The 19,783-nt window shown below is 33.7% G+C and overlaps 1 protein-coding gene across 2 annotated transcripts; it reads right to left on the bottom strand.

Moving 5' to 3' along the window:
• Positions 1–1,618: 1,618 nt before the first annotated feature.
• On the bottom strand, positions 1,619–19,546 carry LOC127833984 (serine/threonine-protein kinase PRP4 homolog). Of its 2 annotated transcripts, none has more exons than XM_052359526.1 (5): positions 19,484–19,546; positions 6,558–6,963; positions 6,225–6,389; positions 4,702–4,782; positions 1,619–2,518 (listed from the first exon to the last, which is right to left on the bottom strand). In XM_052359526.1, the coding sequence occupies exons 2-5, from the start codon at positions 6,914–6,916 to the stop codon at positions 2,500–2,502; spliced, it is 624 nt and encodes a 207-aa protein (XP_052215486.1). In that variant the 5' UTR covers positions 6,917–6,963; positions 19,484–19,546; the 3' UTR covers positions 1,619–2,499. The 2 variants fall into 2 exon arrangements, 1 of the variants encoding a protein (XP_052215486.1); XR_008027708.1 differs by lacking the exon at positions 19,484–19,546 and adding an exon at positions 13,308–14,257 and having other exon boundaries at positions 1,620–2,518.
• Between the last annotated feature and the right edge of the window lie 237 nt (positions 19,547–19,783).

Raw genomic sequence — 19,783 nt, 5'->3', positions numbered from 1 at the left:
TCTAACCAAATTTCATGAAGATTGAACAATAAATGTTGCCTCTAGAACATTAACCAGGTTTTACTATAGTCATATAAGGAAAATTGCCCCGCCCCCTGGAGGCTATGTTTTTTCACCGATCTGGACCATTTTCGAACTCATCTGAGATATCAATGAAACCAATGTTTTGATAAAGTTTCATGATGATTGGGCAAAAATTGTGACTTCTAGATTGTTCACAAGGTTTCTCTAAAGCCATATAAGGAATACTGCCCAGCCCCCTGGCGGCCATGTTTTTCAACGAACCGGAACCATTTATAAACTCAACCAACATATCATTTAGACAAACATTTTGACAAAGTTACATGAAGATTGGGCATCAAATGTGACTTCTACAGTGTTCACAAGGTTTTTCTTTTTTTGACCTAGTGACCTAGTTTTTGACCCAGCATTACCCAGTTTCGAACTCAGTCGAGGTATCAATGGCACAAAAGTTCTGACCAAATTTCATGAAGCAGCAGACAATAAATGTGGCCTCTAGAGTGTTCACAAGGCAAAATGTTGACGACAGACGACGCATGACGGACAAAAGGCGATCACAAAAGCTCACCATGAGCACGTTGAGCTCAGGTGAGCTAAAAATACAATGATTTAGTTTAAACCTAATATATTTTAGCTTGAAAGCATTGAAAGCCCAATGCTTATTGTTAAAAGTGACATGTCATGTCATCTTTTGATGATACATAATTGTGGCTAGTAATTTTAACAGCAATCAAAATATGGCAAAGTTATGGCTGAGACAGGAAGTTTTTTACTTTCATATCCTGACACTCATAGCCCTACTGTGGGACTGCTACATGCGGCTTACATCAGAGGGGCAAACAAAAACATCTCAACTTAGTCGGGAAAGATTCAGGATCAAAAAGGTACAGGGTGCTGTTAAAAAAGGATGGCATGGAAAGGCAAACCATGAATTTACTGAATACAACGAATTTCGTATTCTTACAATCGTAATAAATGTTTTCTGCACATAATTTTCATTTACCATTTACTTACAAAAATATATACAATACAAATAAATTTCAAATTGTTTTGTTTTGCCCAGTCCTGCAGAGGGAGGAAAGAGGGGCGCAAATAGAAACAGGACACTGCCCACTGCTTTTTAATATAGATCTTTCTTTATTTGCATTTATTGCACAGACTTGTCAGGACAACAGTTACAAAATGATACCGCCACCCAAAGGAACTCATAAATGAAGCCTTTTTTATAACAAGAGCACCACCTTGCGGGTGCAGACCGCTCATCTTTTTGTCGTTTTAAAGGTGAAGGGACCTATCTCAATACTTCAATCACAAAGGAGGGAGGGGTAGGGTGGAGTGGGGTGTATAGTGTGGGGTTGTGGTTATTTATTATATTATCTTCCAAATAGTTTTTTGTGGGGGTATTCTTGGGTGGGATGGTTGATGGTATTTCAAAAATAAAATAATACAAATAAATATTTGTGTTTTTTAACCATGTTTCAAAAAGAAAATCGGAGGGGGTTGGAGGGGATGTCGGGGGGGGTATAGTGTGAGGGTTTTGTCATTTATTAGATGATCTTTCAAAAAAAAAACTTTTTTTGGGGGGGGGGATTCAGGGGTGGGGTGTGGGGGATGGTTTGGGTGGAGTCTATTGTGGATTGTCAGGTACGAGTTGTTTTGTCAAAGTATCAATCAAATCAGATCATAAATAAAGAAGTTATGGCAATTTTAGCAAAATTTAATAATTTTACCTTGAGAGTCAAGATCATTCAAAGGTCAAGCTAAAATTCAACTTGCCAGTACAGTACCCTCATGATAGCATGAAAGTATTTGAAGTTTGAGGGCAATAGCCTTGATACTTTAAAAGTAAAGTGGATCTAAACACAAAATTTAACCATATATTGAAAGTTACTAAGTCAAAAAAGGGCCATAATTCCGTCAAAATGACAACCAGAGCTATTCAACTTGTCCTGAACTGTCCCCTTTTGCTAGTTTGCGAGTGTTCCAAGTATGAAAGCAATATCTATGATACTTTAGGAGTAAAGTGGACCAAAACACAAAACTTAACCAAATTTTCAAAGACAGTAATAAAAAGGACACATAATTCTGTCAAAATGCCAGCCAGAGTTACATAACTTTTTTTCTTCAAAAAATTGATGAGCTAAAAAAAAATTCGTTGAATTGATATTCCCCACAGAGAAAAATGTGTTTATTCATGGTTGCAGATGGATTAACAGGGCAATAAATGCAAAATAACAGAGTGAAGTGTTATTGCTTTTATAAATTGTAATTCTCCGCATAAAGGTTCATGTTAAAATCCTGTATAGAATTCGAGAAAAAGCCCTGAAAAGTTACACCATTAAAAAACAAGAAACCGTCGGTGATGGGTGATGCTCCCCAAAGTTTTTTTTTTGTCACAATATTGCACTGTATATTCAGATAAAAGGAAACATCTTGCTTTGAAATAAAATGTAAAACACATGACCTTCCACACAGCCATCATATGCACACGTAGACTCTACAAAGAAAACAATTTAGAATGTTTATTACCATTATATTAAGTTTACAAAAAGATTTCAACTTTATGTTCCTTCAAATTATCCCTTAACAACTAAGATACGTTTTTTCACGCATCTGTAGTCCCTTTAAAGTTATATTTTATTTTAGACCTTTCTTACTAGATTAAAGTTTTAAAGGTTTCAATTCCAACCCTTAGATACTGATGAGCAGCAAACAGCATAAAACCTGAACAGACTGCGAGTTACATGTTCTCACAGGCGCATAGCAATTTTCACTTTGCCTCTGGTGGGAAAGGGATATAGACATAACTAGAGCTTTGTCACAGACGTGACGTATACCCCCACGTGCCGCATTGACACAAACTTTTTTGCATGGTGTCTTTACAAAACAAGAGAACCTAATTTATGGTGATTTTTAAGAATTATTATGCCATTATTATTTATGGTCATTTTGACCTTTGAACTTTGAATTCTTTCGCATGACACGCCTTCTAGTGGCTGTGAACAAAATTAATGTACAGAGTCATTTTAAAATCTCACAATGAATGACATAGTTATGGCCCGGACAAGCTCATTTATGGCCATTTTCTCACTTTTGAAATCCAAGTGTGACCTTGACCTTGCAGATATTGACGTAATTCTTTCGCATGAAACATTGTCCAATGATTGTAAACAAATGTACCGGTACCATGTAATTTTAAAATCTCACACTGTATGACATGTTTATGGCCCGGACAAGATCATTTATGGCCATTTTTGACCCTTGAACTCACAGTGTGACCTTGACCTTGGAGTATCAACGTAATTCTTTCGCGCGACACACCGTCCAATGATGGTGAACAAATGTGCCAAAGGATTTTAAAATCTCGCAATGAATGACATAGAAATGGCCCAGACAAGCTCATTTATGGCCATTTTTGACCTTTGAACTCAAAGTGTGACCTTGACCTTGGAGATATCGACGTAATTCTTTCGCGCGACACACCGGCCAATAATGGCGAACAAATGCACCAAATGATTTTAAAATCTCACAATGAACAATATATTTATGGCCCGGACAAGCTCATTTATAGCCATTCTTGACCTATGAATTTAAAGTGTGACTTTGACCTTGGAGATATCAACGTAATTCTTTCGCGCGACACACCGTCGCATGATGGTGAACAAATAAACCAAATGATTTTAAAATCACACAATGAACGACATGGTTATTTCTCGAATAAGCTCATTTATGGCCATTTTTGATCTTTGAACTCAAAGTGTGACCTTGACCTTGGAGATAGTCGACGTAATTCTTTCGCGCGACACACCGTTCAATGATGGTGAACAAATTAGCCAAATGATTTTAAAATCTCACAATAAATGATTAAGTTATGGACCGGACAAGCATTTGACCTTTGAACTCCAAGTGTGACCTTTATCTTAGAGATATCAACGTACTTTTTTCACACGACACACCGTCCCATGATGGTGAACAAATGTACCATGGTATTTTAAAATCTAACGATAAATGACATAGTTATGGTCCGGACAAACTTTCGGTTTAAAAAACACTAAGTGACCCCGTGACCTAGTTTTTGACCCGGCATGACCTATATTCAAACTTGACCTAAACATCATCTAGATACAAATTGTGACTAAGTTTGGTGGAGATCGGATAAAATTTCGGGACAGACATACAGACCGACAGACCGACAGACCGACCGACCGACAAAGTGACTCCTATATAGCCCCCATTACCAATGGTAATGGGGGTATAACAAAGTGAATACATTGAAATGATCAATGAATCTAATACAAACATAAAAACAAGTTTGTATGAATTCACGAAAAAGATAGTCAACTTAAATAAAACACTATACATGTATAGTATTCCAACAGTTACTAAATTATACCACACCCATAACTCAATTGCAGTTTCAATATAATGCTTTGAGTTACAGAGACATTAATTTGTGCTGATTTCGTGGATTGATTGATCCATAAATTTAAGAATAACACATTCGAAAATGACCAATACTAATTTCGATATTTTTTTTGCAAAAATCAAAAATTCAGAAAATTACAATTTTTTCATTAAAAAAGTAAAAACCACAAAAGTTCAAGCCAACAAATATTTTTAACAGTATATCAAAATGGCTTTCAATTCTGTTTAATTGATGATATGAGTTGTTGACCTTACTCTGAGTGTTGTGGTGATGGGGATCTGCCCCAGACTTCAGGGGCTCCCAGTGCGCAAATCCTCTCCCTGTCTGTCCTTCGTCTGTAAATGGAAGCAAAGTGTCATGTCAAACCCTTTCCCAATTTAATAGAAGCAAAGTGATAATGGTTATGTGCAAACAGCATGAAACCAGAACAGCCTGCGGGTAACTCACACAGCCTGCGAGTAACTCGCAGTCTTTTCAGGCTTTATACTGCTTGCTGCTCATCAGTATTCAAGGTTTGGAAATGAAACCTTTAAATATTGAACCCAGTAAAAATGTATTTCATAAAAATTTAATTAGTAAGTGACTACAAACACCTCAAAATACGTATCTAGTTGGTAAATAAACAGCATGATTGTAGGTTTTATTAGAGCTTCGACTTTACCCCTTTTCTGCTAGTTAAGCATTTTGACCCCTTGTTGTTGCCTATAATTCAAGTTAAATTAAAAAGATTTCTTTATAGATTCAAGTTTAAATTGCTCCATTTATAACCGTAAGATACTGATGAGAAGCAAACAGCATAAAACTTGAACAGCCTGCAAGTAACTCGCAGACTGTTCTTGTTTTATGCGGGTTGCATATAGGCATTTTACCTCCCCATCTGTGCTGAAAAGGGTTAATCCATGGGTAAAATATATATATATTTTAAAGTATAAATGTACAAGAATGGCTCAGGCTGATCTTTGCTATCACATAAACATGTGCTTTTCTTGCATTTTTTTGTTCTTAATGAAGTCTTCCAGGATTTTACGTGACGCAATATTCTGCGTCAAATACGCATAAAATGCTAGTAAGTAGTAAGGACCCGTCATTTGTGTTTATTTTTGTCCAATGTGACGAAAAATCATTTTGACGTATTGGTTCTCGTTATATCAACAAGAAAACTCTGAAAGACAACTGCAGTACTTGTACGTTATTTTCTAGAAGGATGTACGAGTTGTCGCACATCCGCTGTTACTAGGTGCAAAGTCCCGAATTGAGATTACATTGCGTAAATGTGAGCTATTTATGTTGCTATGAGAGAAAAGCTGACTGAGGCTTCGATAGCTTGTTATCTGACAAGCAAGAGTAAACTATAAAAATAAATACAATCTTTAAATGTATACATGTAGGTCTGCAATAAATCTCGGCTATTATTTACGTAAATAATCAATAACTATACTTTTAAATAATTGACTTTGACACAGCCAGCATATTTATTGGGATCCCATTTTTTATTGACAGGACCCCTGAACATTATTAACTTGAGTCCTAGGGAACCCTAAAATTTGACTTGAATGTGAAATTCTGAGTCTCTTGTCAATATTAATCAATTTTAGGCCGAAATATAATCCTTGATTGACTTTTGCAGACTAAAGAATACCAGCAACAAATTAATACTATGATATATATCTTTAAACTAGAAATGGACTTTCAAAAAATAAAATAAAATTCATTATCATCCTTGAGGATGAAAATAATGATAACCATATGCTAATATATTTTTTCAGATTTTGTTTACCTTTCAAAAACGTCATACTGTAACTCTCTGTCTTTATGTCTCCCAGTATACCCATTTTCATTATTTTTTCTCCACACCTGATCTTCATTTGACTCACGACCTTTCTGTATTGGTGACTTCATCCTGTCATTCCAAGCTGGTGACCTATTTCTTTGAACAGGTGACCTATCTCTTTGAACAGGCGACCTATTTCTTTGAACAGGTGGCCTATTTCTTTGAACAGGTGACCTATTTCTTTGAACAGCCAACCTATTTCTTTGAACAGGCGACCTATGTCTTTGAACAGGCAACCTATTTCTTTGAACAGGCGACCTATTTCTTTGAACAGGTGACCTTGTTCTTTGCACAGGTGACCTATTTCTGGCTATAGGTGATCTACTTTTGGACCTTGAATACGATCTATCACTGATTTTAGTGTTTCTGTCCATGCGTTTTGAGTCTCTTTCACAAGATCCAGAAAAATCTTTTCTACGACGAATTGGTGACCTTGACTTTGATCTACTATCTGAAGAAGTACTGTCTCTGAATCTTTTACCACTATTTGATGAGTTCTTATCATTTCTGTCTGGTGACCACGAATATGACCTTGAATGTTTCCTTTTTGGTGACCTCTGGTTGGAATCATCAAAAGAGGATTGACAGTATTTCCTGGATCGATAGCTTGGTGACCCATCACTGTCTGAGCGGGCCATGTTGTCTTTCTATCCGCTGCACCTTTTCGTGTCACTTTTGCCAAAACCTTCAATTAAAATGTATCACATATATTGGGTTGTTATCATTTATTTATACAATGACAGATCATTTATAGATTTTGTATTGAATTCATATTTTAATACATATTTCATGCCTGTTTAGATCTAGCAATAGCATTTGTTACTGAAGATGTTGTAGCCTTTTTCACTATAATTTATCTATATTTTGCAACAGAATCGAATGAAGTTTTGATAAATGCACCTATGTAGTATGTTCCAATGAAGGCTTTTATTACATGTGTAGATATTCACAGTTTTTATAATAATGGTTGTCAATATATGTATTGTTATGGAATCATGTATGGCCTCAACAAGTGTAAAGGTACAACTATCCTGTGTATTTTACCACCTGAGGTTTAAATACACATGTATTCTAATCTCTTTAAATTCAGTGATTGTGTATAACGAACAAATTGCTTGCATACAAATACAAGTTGATCTTTTACTATTATTTTCGTCTGATTTTCAGAAAATAGTCTGTACATATTGCATCAATCTAAATTAAGAGTTTGTATCAGGTTCTTGGCTTATGATATTTCGCATCACACTTGAGGCTCCGCCTCTCATGTGATACGTCATCACACAAGCCACTCCACTGATACAAACTCTTGGAACAATTGACTAGCGTAATATTCCGTATACCATCAACTTGCCAATAGAGAATTACATGCCAAAAAAATGTTAAATATTTCCATTAGAATGTTGTCCTTTTGGCTTTTGTGTATATATGACAAGATGTACAAATACATGCTATTTTATCATTTTTCTGTATTAATATTTTGCCGCAGTCCACTTCTGTTGTTTTTTTTTGCAAAAATGACCAATTAAAGTACGACAATGAAAGAATATTATATGATCACAAAAACTGTAAAATAAACAGTTTATAACGCTGTCATTTAACCATATTACAGATAAAAAAAGGTTTCATTTAAAATAAATAAACATTACCTATAATAAAATGATGTACACAAAAGCACTCACTATAGCCAAAATAGGATCACTGTTTACAGCATTATCTCCAATGTCAAATCAACAGTTAGAGCATCTGTTCACACATTTGTAAAATTGTACATTTATCCAAGGGACACACTATGCAACAATTGTTTTTGATTTGATTATACGGGCAAAAGCCTGCGAAGTGGATGTTGACCGTTCATACATATGGACATTTAGACATAAAATTACATAATAATATCACATAGGGATGCGTCTAAAAAAAATTGCGACATATATTTTTGCGATGCTATTTATGACCTTGAACAAATCAAAAACACTTTGGCATATGCTAAATCACATGTAAATACATACCTCAGGAAAAATTATAGCAATGACATCATAATTGTGTAGCGAATCACACTAAATATTCTCGCATTATTTGTTTTTCTTCGCAACCGTTCCAGAATAAAGTCATTACTCAATTATCTCCCCTGAATACTCATCTTCAGTGGGTATAAGCCCAAGACTGGTTCACTACATATAGTGACAGTCTTTACCAAACACAAATTACGTGAACATAACCCTAATTATATACCCGAATCTCAGATTTCTGTCGAGTTTATTTGCTTTGATCTTTTCGATATCTGTTTGTTATTATTGTGACAAATCACAAACGCTTGTTAAAATATAATTGGTTTTTAACATTATAGTTGGCATCTCTATTCTTCCAGTATTCTCGCGATATTCCAATAACGACACCCTACTGTTTATTTGTCAGAATTCGTAACGCATTTTCCATTCGCTCTCAGAAAGAGGTTTTACGTGTGATCATGAGCAATATTCTGGTAAGTTGTCGTAGTTATCCATCAGAAACACATTTATTCACAAAATTTAAAAATATTCCGATCTAACTTTTTAGTCTTTTAGCTTTAACTTTTAACGTATTTACACTTCGTCTGCTCGCACTTTACCCAATCGTGATACATCGGCTATCTCGGATTCCTCCGTAAGATAGGCCTCGTGGCTAACGGTCGCCATATTGCCTTGTATTACTACTTTACTACCCAAAAGGTTGTCAGTCTATTGTTATGAGGCTGTATACGATGCGCGTTGAACTAGCGCCAAAATTTTTACAGAAACTTTGATATTAAGAGCACTATTAACGTTCATTTGTGTTGCATTTTGACCTATTATCCAAGTGATTTACTTTTCCATTATTATTTAATCACCCTATCATCCAATTTTTAAGATGAAATTACGGTGTTTACAAAACCAACCAAACCGAAAGTGAAACTGGATGCATTACGTTTCGCGATGTAAACAATAAATATTTGTTCAGTTTGAGGAAGCGAATCGATAATAGACGTTGTAATATGTATGCAATACAGACTATCATTGCCGATTGTAGTACTGGTTAAAAAATACCTTTTATGACAGGTCATGTATAGAACGTTAATCAAATAGTGACCATAAATCACTACAAATGTCTGCGTTGTTCATTTATATAATTAATGCACGTTTCTGATCTAATTGCCTGTATCTAGTTGTAATTACCATGATATTGATAAAAATAAACGTTTTTTTTCATAAATTAACATTACATGTTTTATTTTTATCATTTAGGGAATAAATCATTGTATCATTATCATCATTAAATATTCTGAAAATAATCTAAATTATCATGATTACTTAAAAGTAGAATTTTTAAATTTGACTCATTATTTTTAATGAATTTCCACATTTGCTTGATTCAAAATTAAATGTATTAATAAGGGTTTCAGTTGTTAGTTTTAACCCATTTTTAGTTCGATTAAATTTAAATTACTAACTACGTACATGTATGTGAAATGCTTTTGAGTTCGTTTCCTGGGCATAGAACCAGTACTTGGGTGTCTCTTGGAGATCTCTTAAGAATGCTCCCACACTGGGTATCAAACCAGTGACCTCCAGATCATTAGGTGGACACCACATCCATTACACATCAGCGACCTTTAATTAGTAATTTACTTTAGTATTGCAGCATTATATAATATAATGTTGCTACATATTTTTGGAAAATGAATAATGTGCAGTACTAAATAAATCTAAATGCATACAATTGTAATTGTGTATATTGTGTGATTATTAGTTACAAATTCCCTTTTTACAGGTATACTGGATTATGAAAGACTGATAAACATAAAATTGACAACTCATCTCCCCAACGATACTAATTTTGTGACCTGCGGGTCAGGATCAAATTTGACCCAAAGGGCATAATTTGAACAAACTTGGTAGAGGACTATAACATGTTACTGCATACCAAATTTGGTAGCCATAGTCCAAATGGTTTTCGACAAGAAGATTTTTAAAGATTTCACAAAATAAGCGCTTTATAAGCTTTTATTCAATTTTGTAACCCCCCGGGGCAGGGTCAAAGTTGACCCCAGAGGCATTATTTGAACAAATTTGGTAGAGGTTTATTAGATGTCACTACATACCATATTTGCTAGCCCTAGGCCAAATGGTTATGGACAACAAGATTTTTAAAGTTTTCACAAAATAGGCCCCATATAAGCGTATGTTCAGTTTTGTGACCCCGGGCAGGGTCAAATTTGACCCAAGGGGCATAATTTGAACAAACTTGGTAGAGAACTATTACATGCCACTACATACCAAATTTGGTAGTCGTAGGCCCAATGGTTATGGACGAGAAGATTTGTAAAGTTTTCACAAAATATACCCTATATAAGCATATGTTCAATTTTGTGACCCCCGGGGCAGGGTCAAATTTGACCCCAGGGGCATTATTTGAACAAATTTGGTAGAGGACTATTAGATGTCTCTTCATACCAAATTTGATAGCCCTAGGCCCAATGGTTATGGACGGGAGATTTTGAAAGTTTTCACAAAATAGGCCTTATATAAGCAAATTTTCAATTTTGTGACCCCCAGGGCAGAGTCAAATTTGACCCCAGGGGCATATTTTGAACAAATTTGAAAGAGGTTCACCCCAGGAACATTCCTAAGAAATTTCATCAGAATTGAACCAGTAGTTTAGGAGAAGAAGATGTTTAAAGGAAAAGTTAATGCACAGACGCACGATGGACACAGGACCTATGGCCAGTGGAACTAAAAATCAAATTAAACATTTAGTTTTGATGTAAAATCAGTTTTTATATGCAAGTGTCTATTTTACTTATAAATTAAAACAGTATATTATTCATTATTGAAAAGATTATTCCAAGCTTGATGTCATATTTCAACTTTGCATAGTGTAGTTAATTGAACCTTGTATTGAACTGTATGGGCAGCTATATTTTTTAATTTATGTATGTTGTATTATACAAAATGCATTATTTCTACCACAAGTAGACCATATAAGGCCTACTGCTACTAAATAGGCACTGGTATGAATTTGACACTTTTTTTGATGCTCATACAAAACTTTAATTATTACTACACTTTAGTATATTAAATATTTTCAAGTTTTTGTTCAACATTTTTTGCAAAAAAAGTGTGTCTTAATGCATTTGAAAATATACTTAAAACAAACTAAAAATGCATTTTAACATACCTTTTTTCTGGTAAAGTGTATTTGGGATGATAAAAAATACACTTGAACAGTATTAATGCTGGAAAAATGCAGAAAAAAATACATTTGTTTCTGTTAGAAGTGTGTCTTGTCTGCATGTTTAAGTGTATTAAATGCACATCAAATGCAGATAAATACAATGCCAATACTGTTACATGTATTGTAATGGACATAAAATGCACTTGTTCTTGTAATTAAATGCTTTAGTGAATTGAAATAACCTTTTATAACGTTTTAACAATTAATAATACCTTTTTATATAAATTTTCTTTTGAAATGTGACACTTAAATGATTTTTGCACAACTAGTAAGAGATATAATTTGTGCTCATAATGCTTTATCATTACACTATATAATATCATTTGTTGTATGAAAATTACCCGTAAAATTCATATGAAAGCTCAATAGATCAATAGCAGCGTGCTATACCCTGCTCCTTTTTACATGACTTGAGGTATTTAGTCCCCAATTCTACATGGCTAAGGGAAAATTAATGTGAAGATTTGACAAATAAGTCTTAACTGGGATCCAATAGGCAGACTTTCATATTACTTGTATTTAATTTAAATCATGATCTGAATTGCTCTTTGGCAAATCTTCGTTGGTCACAGTATTCAACTGAATTTTGTTCACTTTGTAGTGATTATATTTTCTATATTTATCAGACAGCATCTTTCTTCAAAAGTTTAACATGATTGCTTGGTTAATTTAGAAACAAGATCAATGCATCATAACATAAAATGAAAAAATGTGTAATAGTAAAAATGGCAGCAAAAAAGCACCAGATTATCTGCCTTAAATCTGAGACGATATGTTGATGTATTGGAATTTCTCATAAATAATGTGTCACATAGTTGTATAATTGTATAGTCGCATGCATGAGTGGTGTCAATGTCACAATACCAATTAAAGCCTATAATTTACTAAAACAATTTGAAGTTTGATGTGTGTTTTTTTTTCAAGATCTGTTATATATATATATATATATATATATATATATTGTTGAAAAGTTAACATGCAATAAGTTTACTGTAATTAAGTGACAAATAGTTTTAATGATTTGGTTGGATGCATATATGCAGATATATCATGGTTTGTGCAGAGGACAGTAGCAAAAACAAGAGCTGTCTCCGTAGGATGACATACGCCCCCGATAAACGCTTTGAGAAGTTATGAGCATTTTTCAAAACCTAAACGCTGACCCTAAGTTCGAGGTCAAAGGGGTCAAAATTTGTGTGTGTATGGGAAGGCCTTGTCCATAAACATGCATATCAAATATGAATGTTACATCTGAAGCGACATAGAAGTTATGAGCATTTTTTCGAAACCTAAATGCAAAGTGTGACGGATAGACAGACGGACAGTGCGATCACTATATGCCCTCCTTTGGGGGCATAAAAATGTGTTTCACATTGTTTTTGTAAATTAGTAATGTACAAACATGAAGTTAAAAGAACAGAATCATCAATTATAAAGTTATTGATTATAAAGTGTTGCTGGCATATTTGATGCATTCATCTAGCTATAAGAAGGTCCCTGTTTTATCCCCACTGGCACCGAGTGAGGGTTCTCAAAATCTTTCAACAATATGAATAACTACATATAGGGTCGAGAGCCTTGTTGATATGGGGCTAAACACCTAAAATCAAAGCGACCCAGGTTAAAGGCCGAGGCAAAATAAATAAACCAGAGGCCGCATGAGCCTGCTATACTCTGAACAAGTATTGTTTCTTCTCAGAAAACTGGCTTAAGTGTCTTACTAAGCTTTAGACTTTGAGATTCAGTGCAATCTATCTAAAATAAATTGGTCAAATTAAATACCTGTAGGATACCTGTAGGATGATTTTGGGCTCTGTGGTAAGGACTCAAGTCCTTTTTAAACCCCTCTTCTTATCGACGTCTTATGGTACTGTATCCGTATGTGTTCTCACGACTAATAAAAGTAGCCCTTATTCAGTAAATAATAGTTCCTTAACTATGGTAAAGAATGAATGTCCTTTTGACAAACAACAGTTGTGATCACTAAAACTTATACACTATGTTCCCATTCCAATGTAGATCAATCCTGCTCTTGAATTCTAATACATTCTTGGCATCAATTACACATTGATGCAAGTCATTCCACATGTTAATCACTCTTCTGAAAAATTGATTTTGACAAAAAGATGTTCTGGACTTTGGTTTCTCAAGCTTTAGGTTATGTCCTCTAGTTGATGATGTATAATTGAAAAAATTCTCAAAAACGCAATCATCTATATTTTTGACTATTTTAAATGTTTGAATGGCATCCCCACGAATTCTGCGATGAACAAGTGATGGTAATTTTAGTTCTTTAAGTCGTTCCTCATAGGATAAATTCCTCAAATTCGGTACAAGTTTTGTTGCTCTTTTTTTAACTTTTTCTATGCTAATAATGTCCTTTTTTAAATATGGGTACCATATAACATTTGCAAACTCAACATGCGGACGCACCAAGGCAGTATATAATTTCAAAAATAAGTATTTGTCCATGAACTCAAAAGATCTCTTTATTAAGGCTAGGATACTGTTTGCTTTATTTATCTTTGTAGATATATGCTTACTAAATTTTAGATCTCTTTCGAAGAGCACTCCCAGATCACATTCCTCAGTTGTAGCCTGCAGAGACTTATTATTCATAGTATATTGTTGATTGGGGTTATTGTTTCCATAATGTATAACTTTGCAATTGTCAACGTTGAAGGCAAGTTCCCATTTTGTGCCCATTCGCTGAGAAAGTCAAGATCCTCCTGCAGCCTGTATAATAATTTGTAAAAAAATAAACATTCTGCACAAATTCAATTATTTACTTTACCTGTGTGCATGAATCATTTCAGTCTTGATGGTTAGTGAACTATGTCAAAAGCACCATAGCTATGAAACACTTGTATTTTGAATATTGCAATGTTCCACATAAATGATACTGATGATAAGTCTACACGATGATGAATTACTAGATATATTTCTAAATTCCATTTCCACCAACAATTCGGTTATTCCACTACCAGTTCAAATGCTTCGTACACAGTTGAAAATAACACTATTCCACTCAACAACCGTGACACATGTACTCAATATTTCAACTTTTTGCATTTAAAATTGTCTCCTACTGTTATTGTTGTTGTTGTACTTTTGAAAGTAGTTCGAAAGATGGCGACCATTTACCCAGAGATTGATTTATGAAATAAATCGTCTGCTGATCCAGAGTGGCACTTTACCGATATCCCGAAAGGTTACATATCACTATAATAAGTTTAGGCCTAAAACCACAAAATCCGATACCGTTGGATTTTCGTACCACAATCTTACGTAAAAAATCTTCCAGATTCGAAATCAACAAAAACAAGACATTTATAAAGTGTCTGCATTATTGATCAAATTCTAAGATATTTGTTGGTTTTCCGTTTTTAGAAGCTGTTTTGCCAAGGCAAGAACTGGGCATCACACAAGCCATTCTATCCAGCAAATCTGACAGTTTTGGTTTACAGAAATCAATAAAGGAGGGATTCCTGAACTATCAAAATTTCCAAGCTATACACACAGTTAATATCTGTGGTGGTCTTTATTGGTTCTGTTGGTTTACTCTGATGAAACATGTGTGAACTTTTATAGAACTTAAAAAAGTCTATATCTGTCTATCTATAAACAAAAATCAGCTATGGTATAATAAGATCAGATGTGCAAACAATGTCAAAGGGTTGTTAAATTAACAACTTGAAGGCAATTATGCTGAAAAAATATGAAAGTTCCCATGCAAATTTAGTCTGTAAATCGACAAGTGTCGGCCAATAAATGTCAAACTAGTAATACAAAACTTACCACAAGTATGTAAAAGCACTAAGTACCTGTTGTGATCATTTTTAGTAAGAAAGTGTAATTCTAAACAGTAGCAAATAGCTTGTTTAGTAAATGCATAATGCAATTAATATGATTATCTTTCTTTTGTGTAATTAATAAATTGGTTGTTACTTGTTAATCCATGATAAATGTTTTATGGCTAGTAGAAAACCAGCATTGTTAAGTTTGTAAAAGGTAATAAAATAACACCACTTTGTAATTTCATACACCTAAATATTCTTGTACTGTAGGTTGATGACAGTGTTTTAGTATTACTTATTTTGTAACTATTATTTCATGTGCAAATAAATGATGTGAAGTGTTTTGTATCTCCACACAATACCACATACCTTTTTATCAGGGTTTTTTCTGCTTATTTTGGGAAAAGGAGTCTGACCAAATTGGGATTTTTTTATCGACAAAATTGGCCATTTTGGGAATTATCGCTTCGATGAAACGGCTCATTTGAGATTTTTTTTTGAATTTTTCATGCTTAAATAGTTCAGTGGTTTTACAAATAAATTTGTTTTTATTTGTTATTTTGTCTTCTTTATATAAACCGATGCAATATTGGGCATGTTCAACGTTTATTCAAGTACTGCAGTTTTGTTTTTCAGTTACAGTTACTCTCTGAGATAAGAACTGTACAGTCGTAACCTTATATCAGTTATTTTTTACAAAAACAAACACTGGTTAGTCACGCATGTTACACATGTATAAGACACTTCATTCTTTAAAAAATATTTTTTGTATTTTTGGAAATTGGGATTTTTTTTTATAATTTCGGTTTGGGATCGGGTCCGTTTGCTTTGGGAGTGCCTCAGTTTTACGGAGGCGCAGACAGTGCTGAAAAACCCCTGTTTATATATGTACTGTGTTATGTGTTATTTGAATGTTTAAATAAAAATATATGGATGATATAACATGATGCATTCTAATATTTGCATTCAAATTGTAACTATAGAGCTAAGTGTATGCAATTTAGACTGTGATTTAAGAATTGCTACAAAATGTCTAGTTTTTTAGTGGCTACAAAATTTAAACTATTCAACAATAGTTTGCGAAAGAAAATTAGAAACCTGCAAGATACCCGTATTTATTAAATATTTTAATTGCGAAACATGTGTGTTGTTATGCTGTTACACATAATTATACATTGAAAATAAATAAGAAAACAATTAGCAGTGTTAACGTTTCCCAACAGTATAAATCATTCTTCTGATGAAGTCAGTGGTATACAGACGAAAGCTCCAGGTATGGTTTTCAATACGTAGTGTGTATTATTTGACAGTCTAAAACTTATTGGATTAAAAAAAATCCTGTCAAATTTGTCAATTAAAATTGATTTGACACATCACATGATTTTGATTATGTTAAATACATGTAGTGTACTGTATGCTAAATGCAACTGCTTTAGCAAGCTGTCAAGTTGAATTGAGACATTTGATGAAACAAACTGTTTCCTGGGTAGGACCAGTACTTAGTGTCAATACATGTATGACGTACCATGACATCGAAAGTCTACAAGAACTACTAGGTAGAACGAGAAATGTCCTTCGACGTGCAATTTTCACCGACCCTTGAGTTTTAGCCTATCAGAAGACACCTTACATCTGTTGCTTATAGAGATATTTGACATTGAACATTATTATTAATGTTATTTATACCAAATTATGCGACTATCGACCGCTTGCCAGAGCTCCAGATAAGGTTTTGTGAAATTCTTAAATTACTACCAGATTTTCAAAAAGAATTCTTAACTCTGAAATTTTATTCTTAACGTTACTACTAAGTTTTGGAAAATAATTCTTATTTTTTCTAAATGACCTAAAAATAAATAATAATGGTTATTTTCATGCAAAAAAATCTAAATAAACATACTAGCAACTTAATTTATACGAGTTCAACAGTGTCTTTTCAGTATTATACAATTTTAATTTTTCAATACCTTCATATGACCAAACTGTGTTTAGATTGCATGCCTTAGATGCATTTTTACATATTTCACATTTAAAACGGGTCTCCCCTTCAATCTTTTCAACGATTAGCCACGGGACATGTCCCTTCCACTCGTTCAATGTTGTTGTTTTTTTGTGTTTAAGTTGGGACCCGTCGTGTCGCGTTTTTGTTAAGCTTTTCCGACTGTGTCGGCAACTGAACATACAACATCGAATAAGATCTTTTCTATAATGTCTTTCTAAACATTTAACTTTGGCTCACTTTGCGTACAATATGTTAAAAGCGTGGTTTTGGACGCTTTGCAGTTTTTAAGGACGCTCTCTAGGCGCCGCCATTGTTTTTTGACAGATAAACTGTATACGCCGCTTTTATTGGAAAAATGCGCTTTGTTAAACAAACCCGATAACCATTCTATATAAGCACCGCAAAGATCTTTAATACGCAAAAAGAACTCAATAAAAATCGATACGAACCGATGTAAAAATAATATTCGTAACTTGATTTTGTAATTCTTAATGGTACGACAAGATTTTAAAATAAATACGTAACGGACTTGAAAATAATTCGTAATTACGAAAATACGACCCTTATCTGGAGCTCTGGCTTGCTCATAGATATTGTGCGTATTTATAAAACATTATTATTATTATAATTTATACCAAATGATGCTACTATCTACCGCAAACTCATAGATATTGTGCGTATTTATTTACCTGGCATGGCAGAATTAACCTCTGACTTATGCAAGTTATGGTTATCACAAAATACGACCGACGGGGAGGTTATTATACATCATTTATCCCGTTAATGTTTGGTAACTGTTCGGTTACCATTGGGAATTTCCTACACAATAATGCGCTGGACTGTCGTGATACTCCGCCGCGCATGAATAAATACTCACAATATGCTGAATAATTTTAATTTTAAAAAGGTAAAAATTAAATTTTCCTCAAATTTGTATATAATCTATTTCAATGCATTAAATACTTGAAACTTCTGTGTGTTTTGTTTTTGCCATTCTGATATTTTTATTCATTTTGTCCTTAATTAAAAAAGAGATTTAAAACACTTATTATGAATAAATCTGAAGGAAAAGCGGCTCAATAGACAAGTGTTTTGATTGACTGTTCAGAAAATGCGTACGTCGAAGTACAAACATGTATGTCGAAATACAAATTGTACAAACATATACTTTGAAGTGTATTTTATTTTTGTATGTCGACGTACAATTGTTGTACTTCGACGTACATTTATCTTTTTACTGAGTATGTCTCCTTGACTTTCAACCCAAATGGTACATGTATGCCATAGTATGTCTTTATGGTTATCTAAAGAATGCTCCCACTTAAGGGATCAATACAGAGACCACACAGTGACTAAGCCAGTTGGCAGACACCCCATCCATTATACCACAGCCACTGAACCAGATTTAAATTCCTGTGGCTGGAAAACAAAAAAAGTTATAAAACGCTAGATCTTTAAGCTTGGAACATGTAACTCGTTTTAAGATTGATTTTTTAAGAGTAAAAGACGCATTACTTAATTATTGCAACAATTATAATATTTGAACACAATCATTTCCATATATTTATTAAAAATACATGGTTATCAAAAAATATTTAAAAGCGTTTGCCCATAAATTAGGTAGCACCTATTATTATATTACTTTTTGATGAAATACACGATAGTGACCCCCAATTGGCGAGTTGACTGTATATTAGCAGAGAAGTTGTCTATCTTTGAAATTTAAAAGGAGTCCATAATTTATCAATTAAGTATTTGTTTCAACTTTTTTAAAAATTATAATATTAAGTACTGGGAGCATACGGATGACCAGCATACCATGATTCTGTCACATTTTGATCAGCAAAACTGTGATGTGTCAAAACTTTTACTGAAACAAACCTCATTATGTGATAACTTTCTATCAAAACGCAATCTCTATAACGGTTAACCATGACTCAAAAATGATCCACAACTCAACAAAAACAATCCTTATTAAATGTCAAAACTTTGTTTCACCAATTCACGTTTTGATTCATGATTGTTTATCTTGTTTTCAATTCAAAGTGCGAAGTTATAAAATCATGTGCACTCAGACCAAATAGTGGGCCGCGATATACTCATACCAATTTCTTCCAGAGTATTATAATTATGTTTCAAATCTGTGTTTATTGATATACCTTTGTTGAAATGCATACGTTTTACAAAGTTCCTCAATTTTATTTTACGATGTAATGTTTACCTCGACACCGTTTGATGTTGTAAACTCTACCCTACAGTACTAAATTCGGTTACAACGTATCTTAAGTTTCGGAGTTAGTTCAGTTGGGGCGGTACAGACATTTCTTTAAATTCTGGTGTATAAAATAGAAATAAATTGATCATGTACAATTGGTCAGCGTAATTATATGTTTAAAATAAAAATAAATTGATTATGCACAATTGGTCAGCGTAATTATATGTTTCTATGTCTCATGTAC

Source organism: Dreissena polymorpha, chromosome 6, assembly GCF_020536995.1.
Source record: "Dreissena polymorpha isolate Duluth1 chromosome 6, UMN_Dpol_1.0, whole genome shotgun sequence".
NCBI classification, from domain to species: domain Eukaryota; kingdom Metazoa; phylum Mollusca; class Bivalvia; order Myida; family Dreissenidae; genus Dreissena; species Dreissena polymorpha.
The sequence above is the reverse complement of the archived record's forward strand: the minus strand, read 5'-3'. Positions and strand labels throughout refer to the sequence as shown.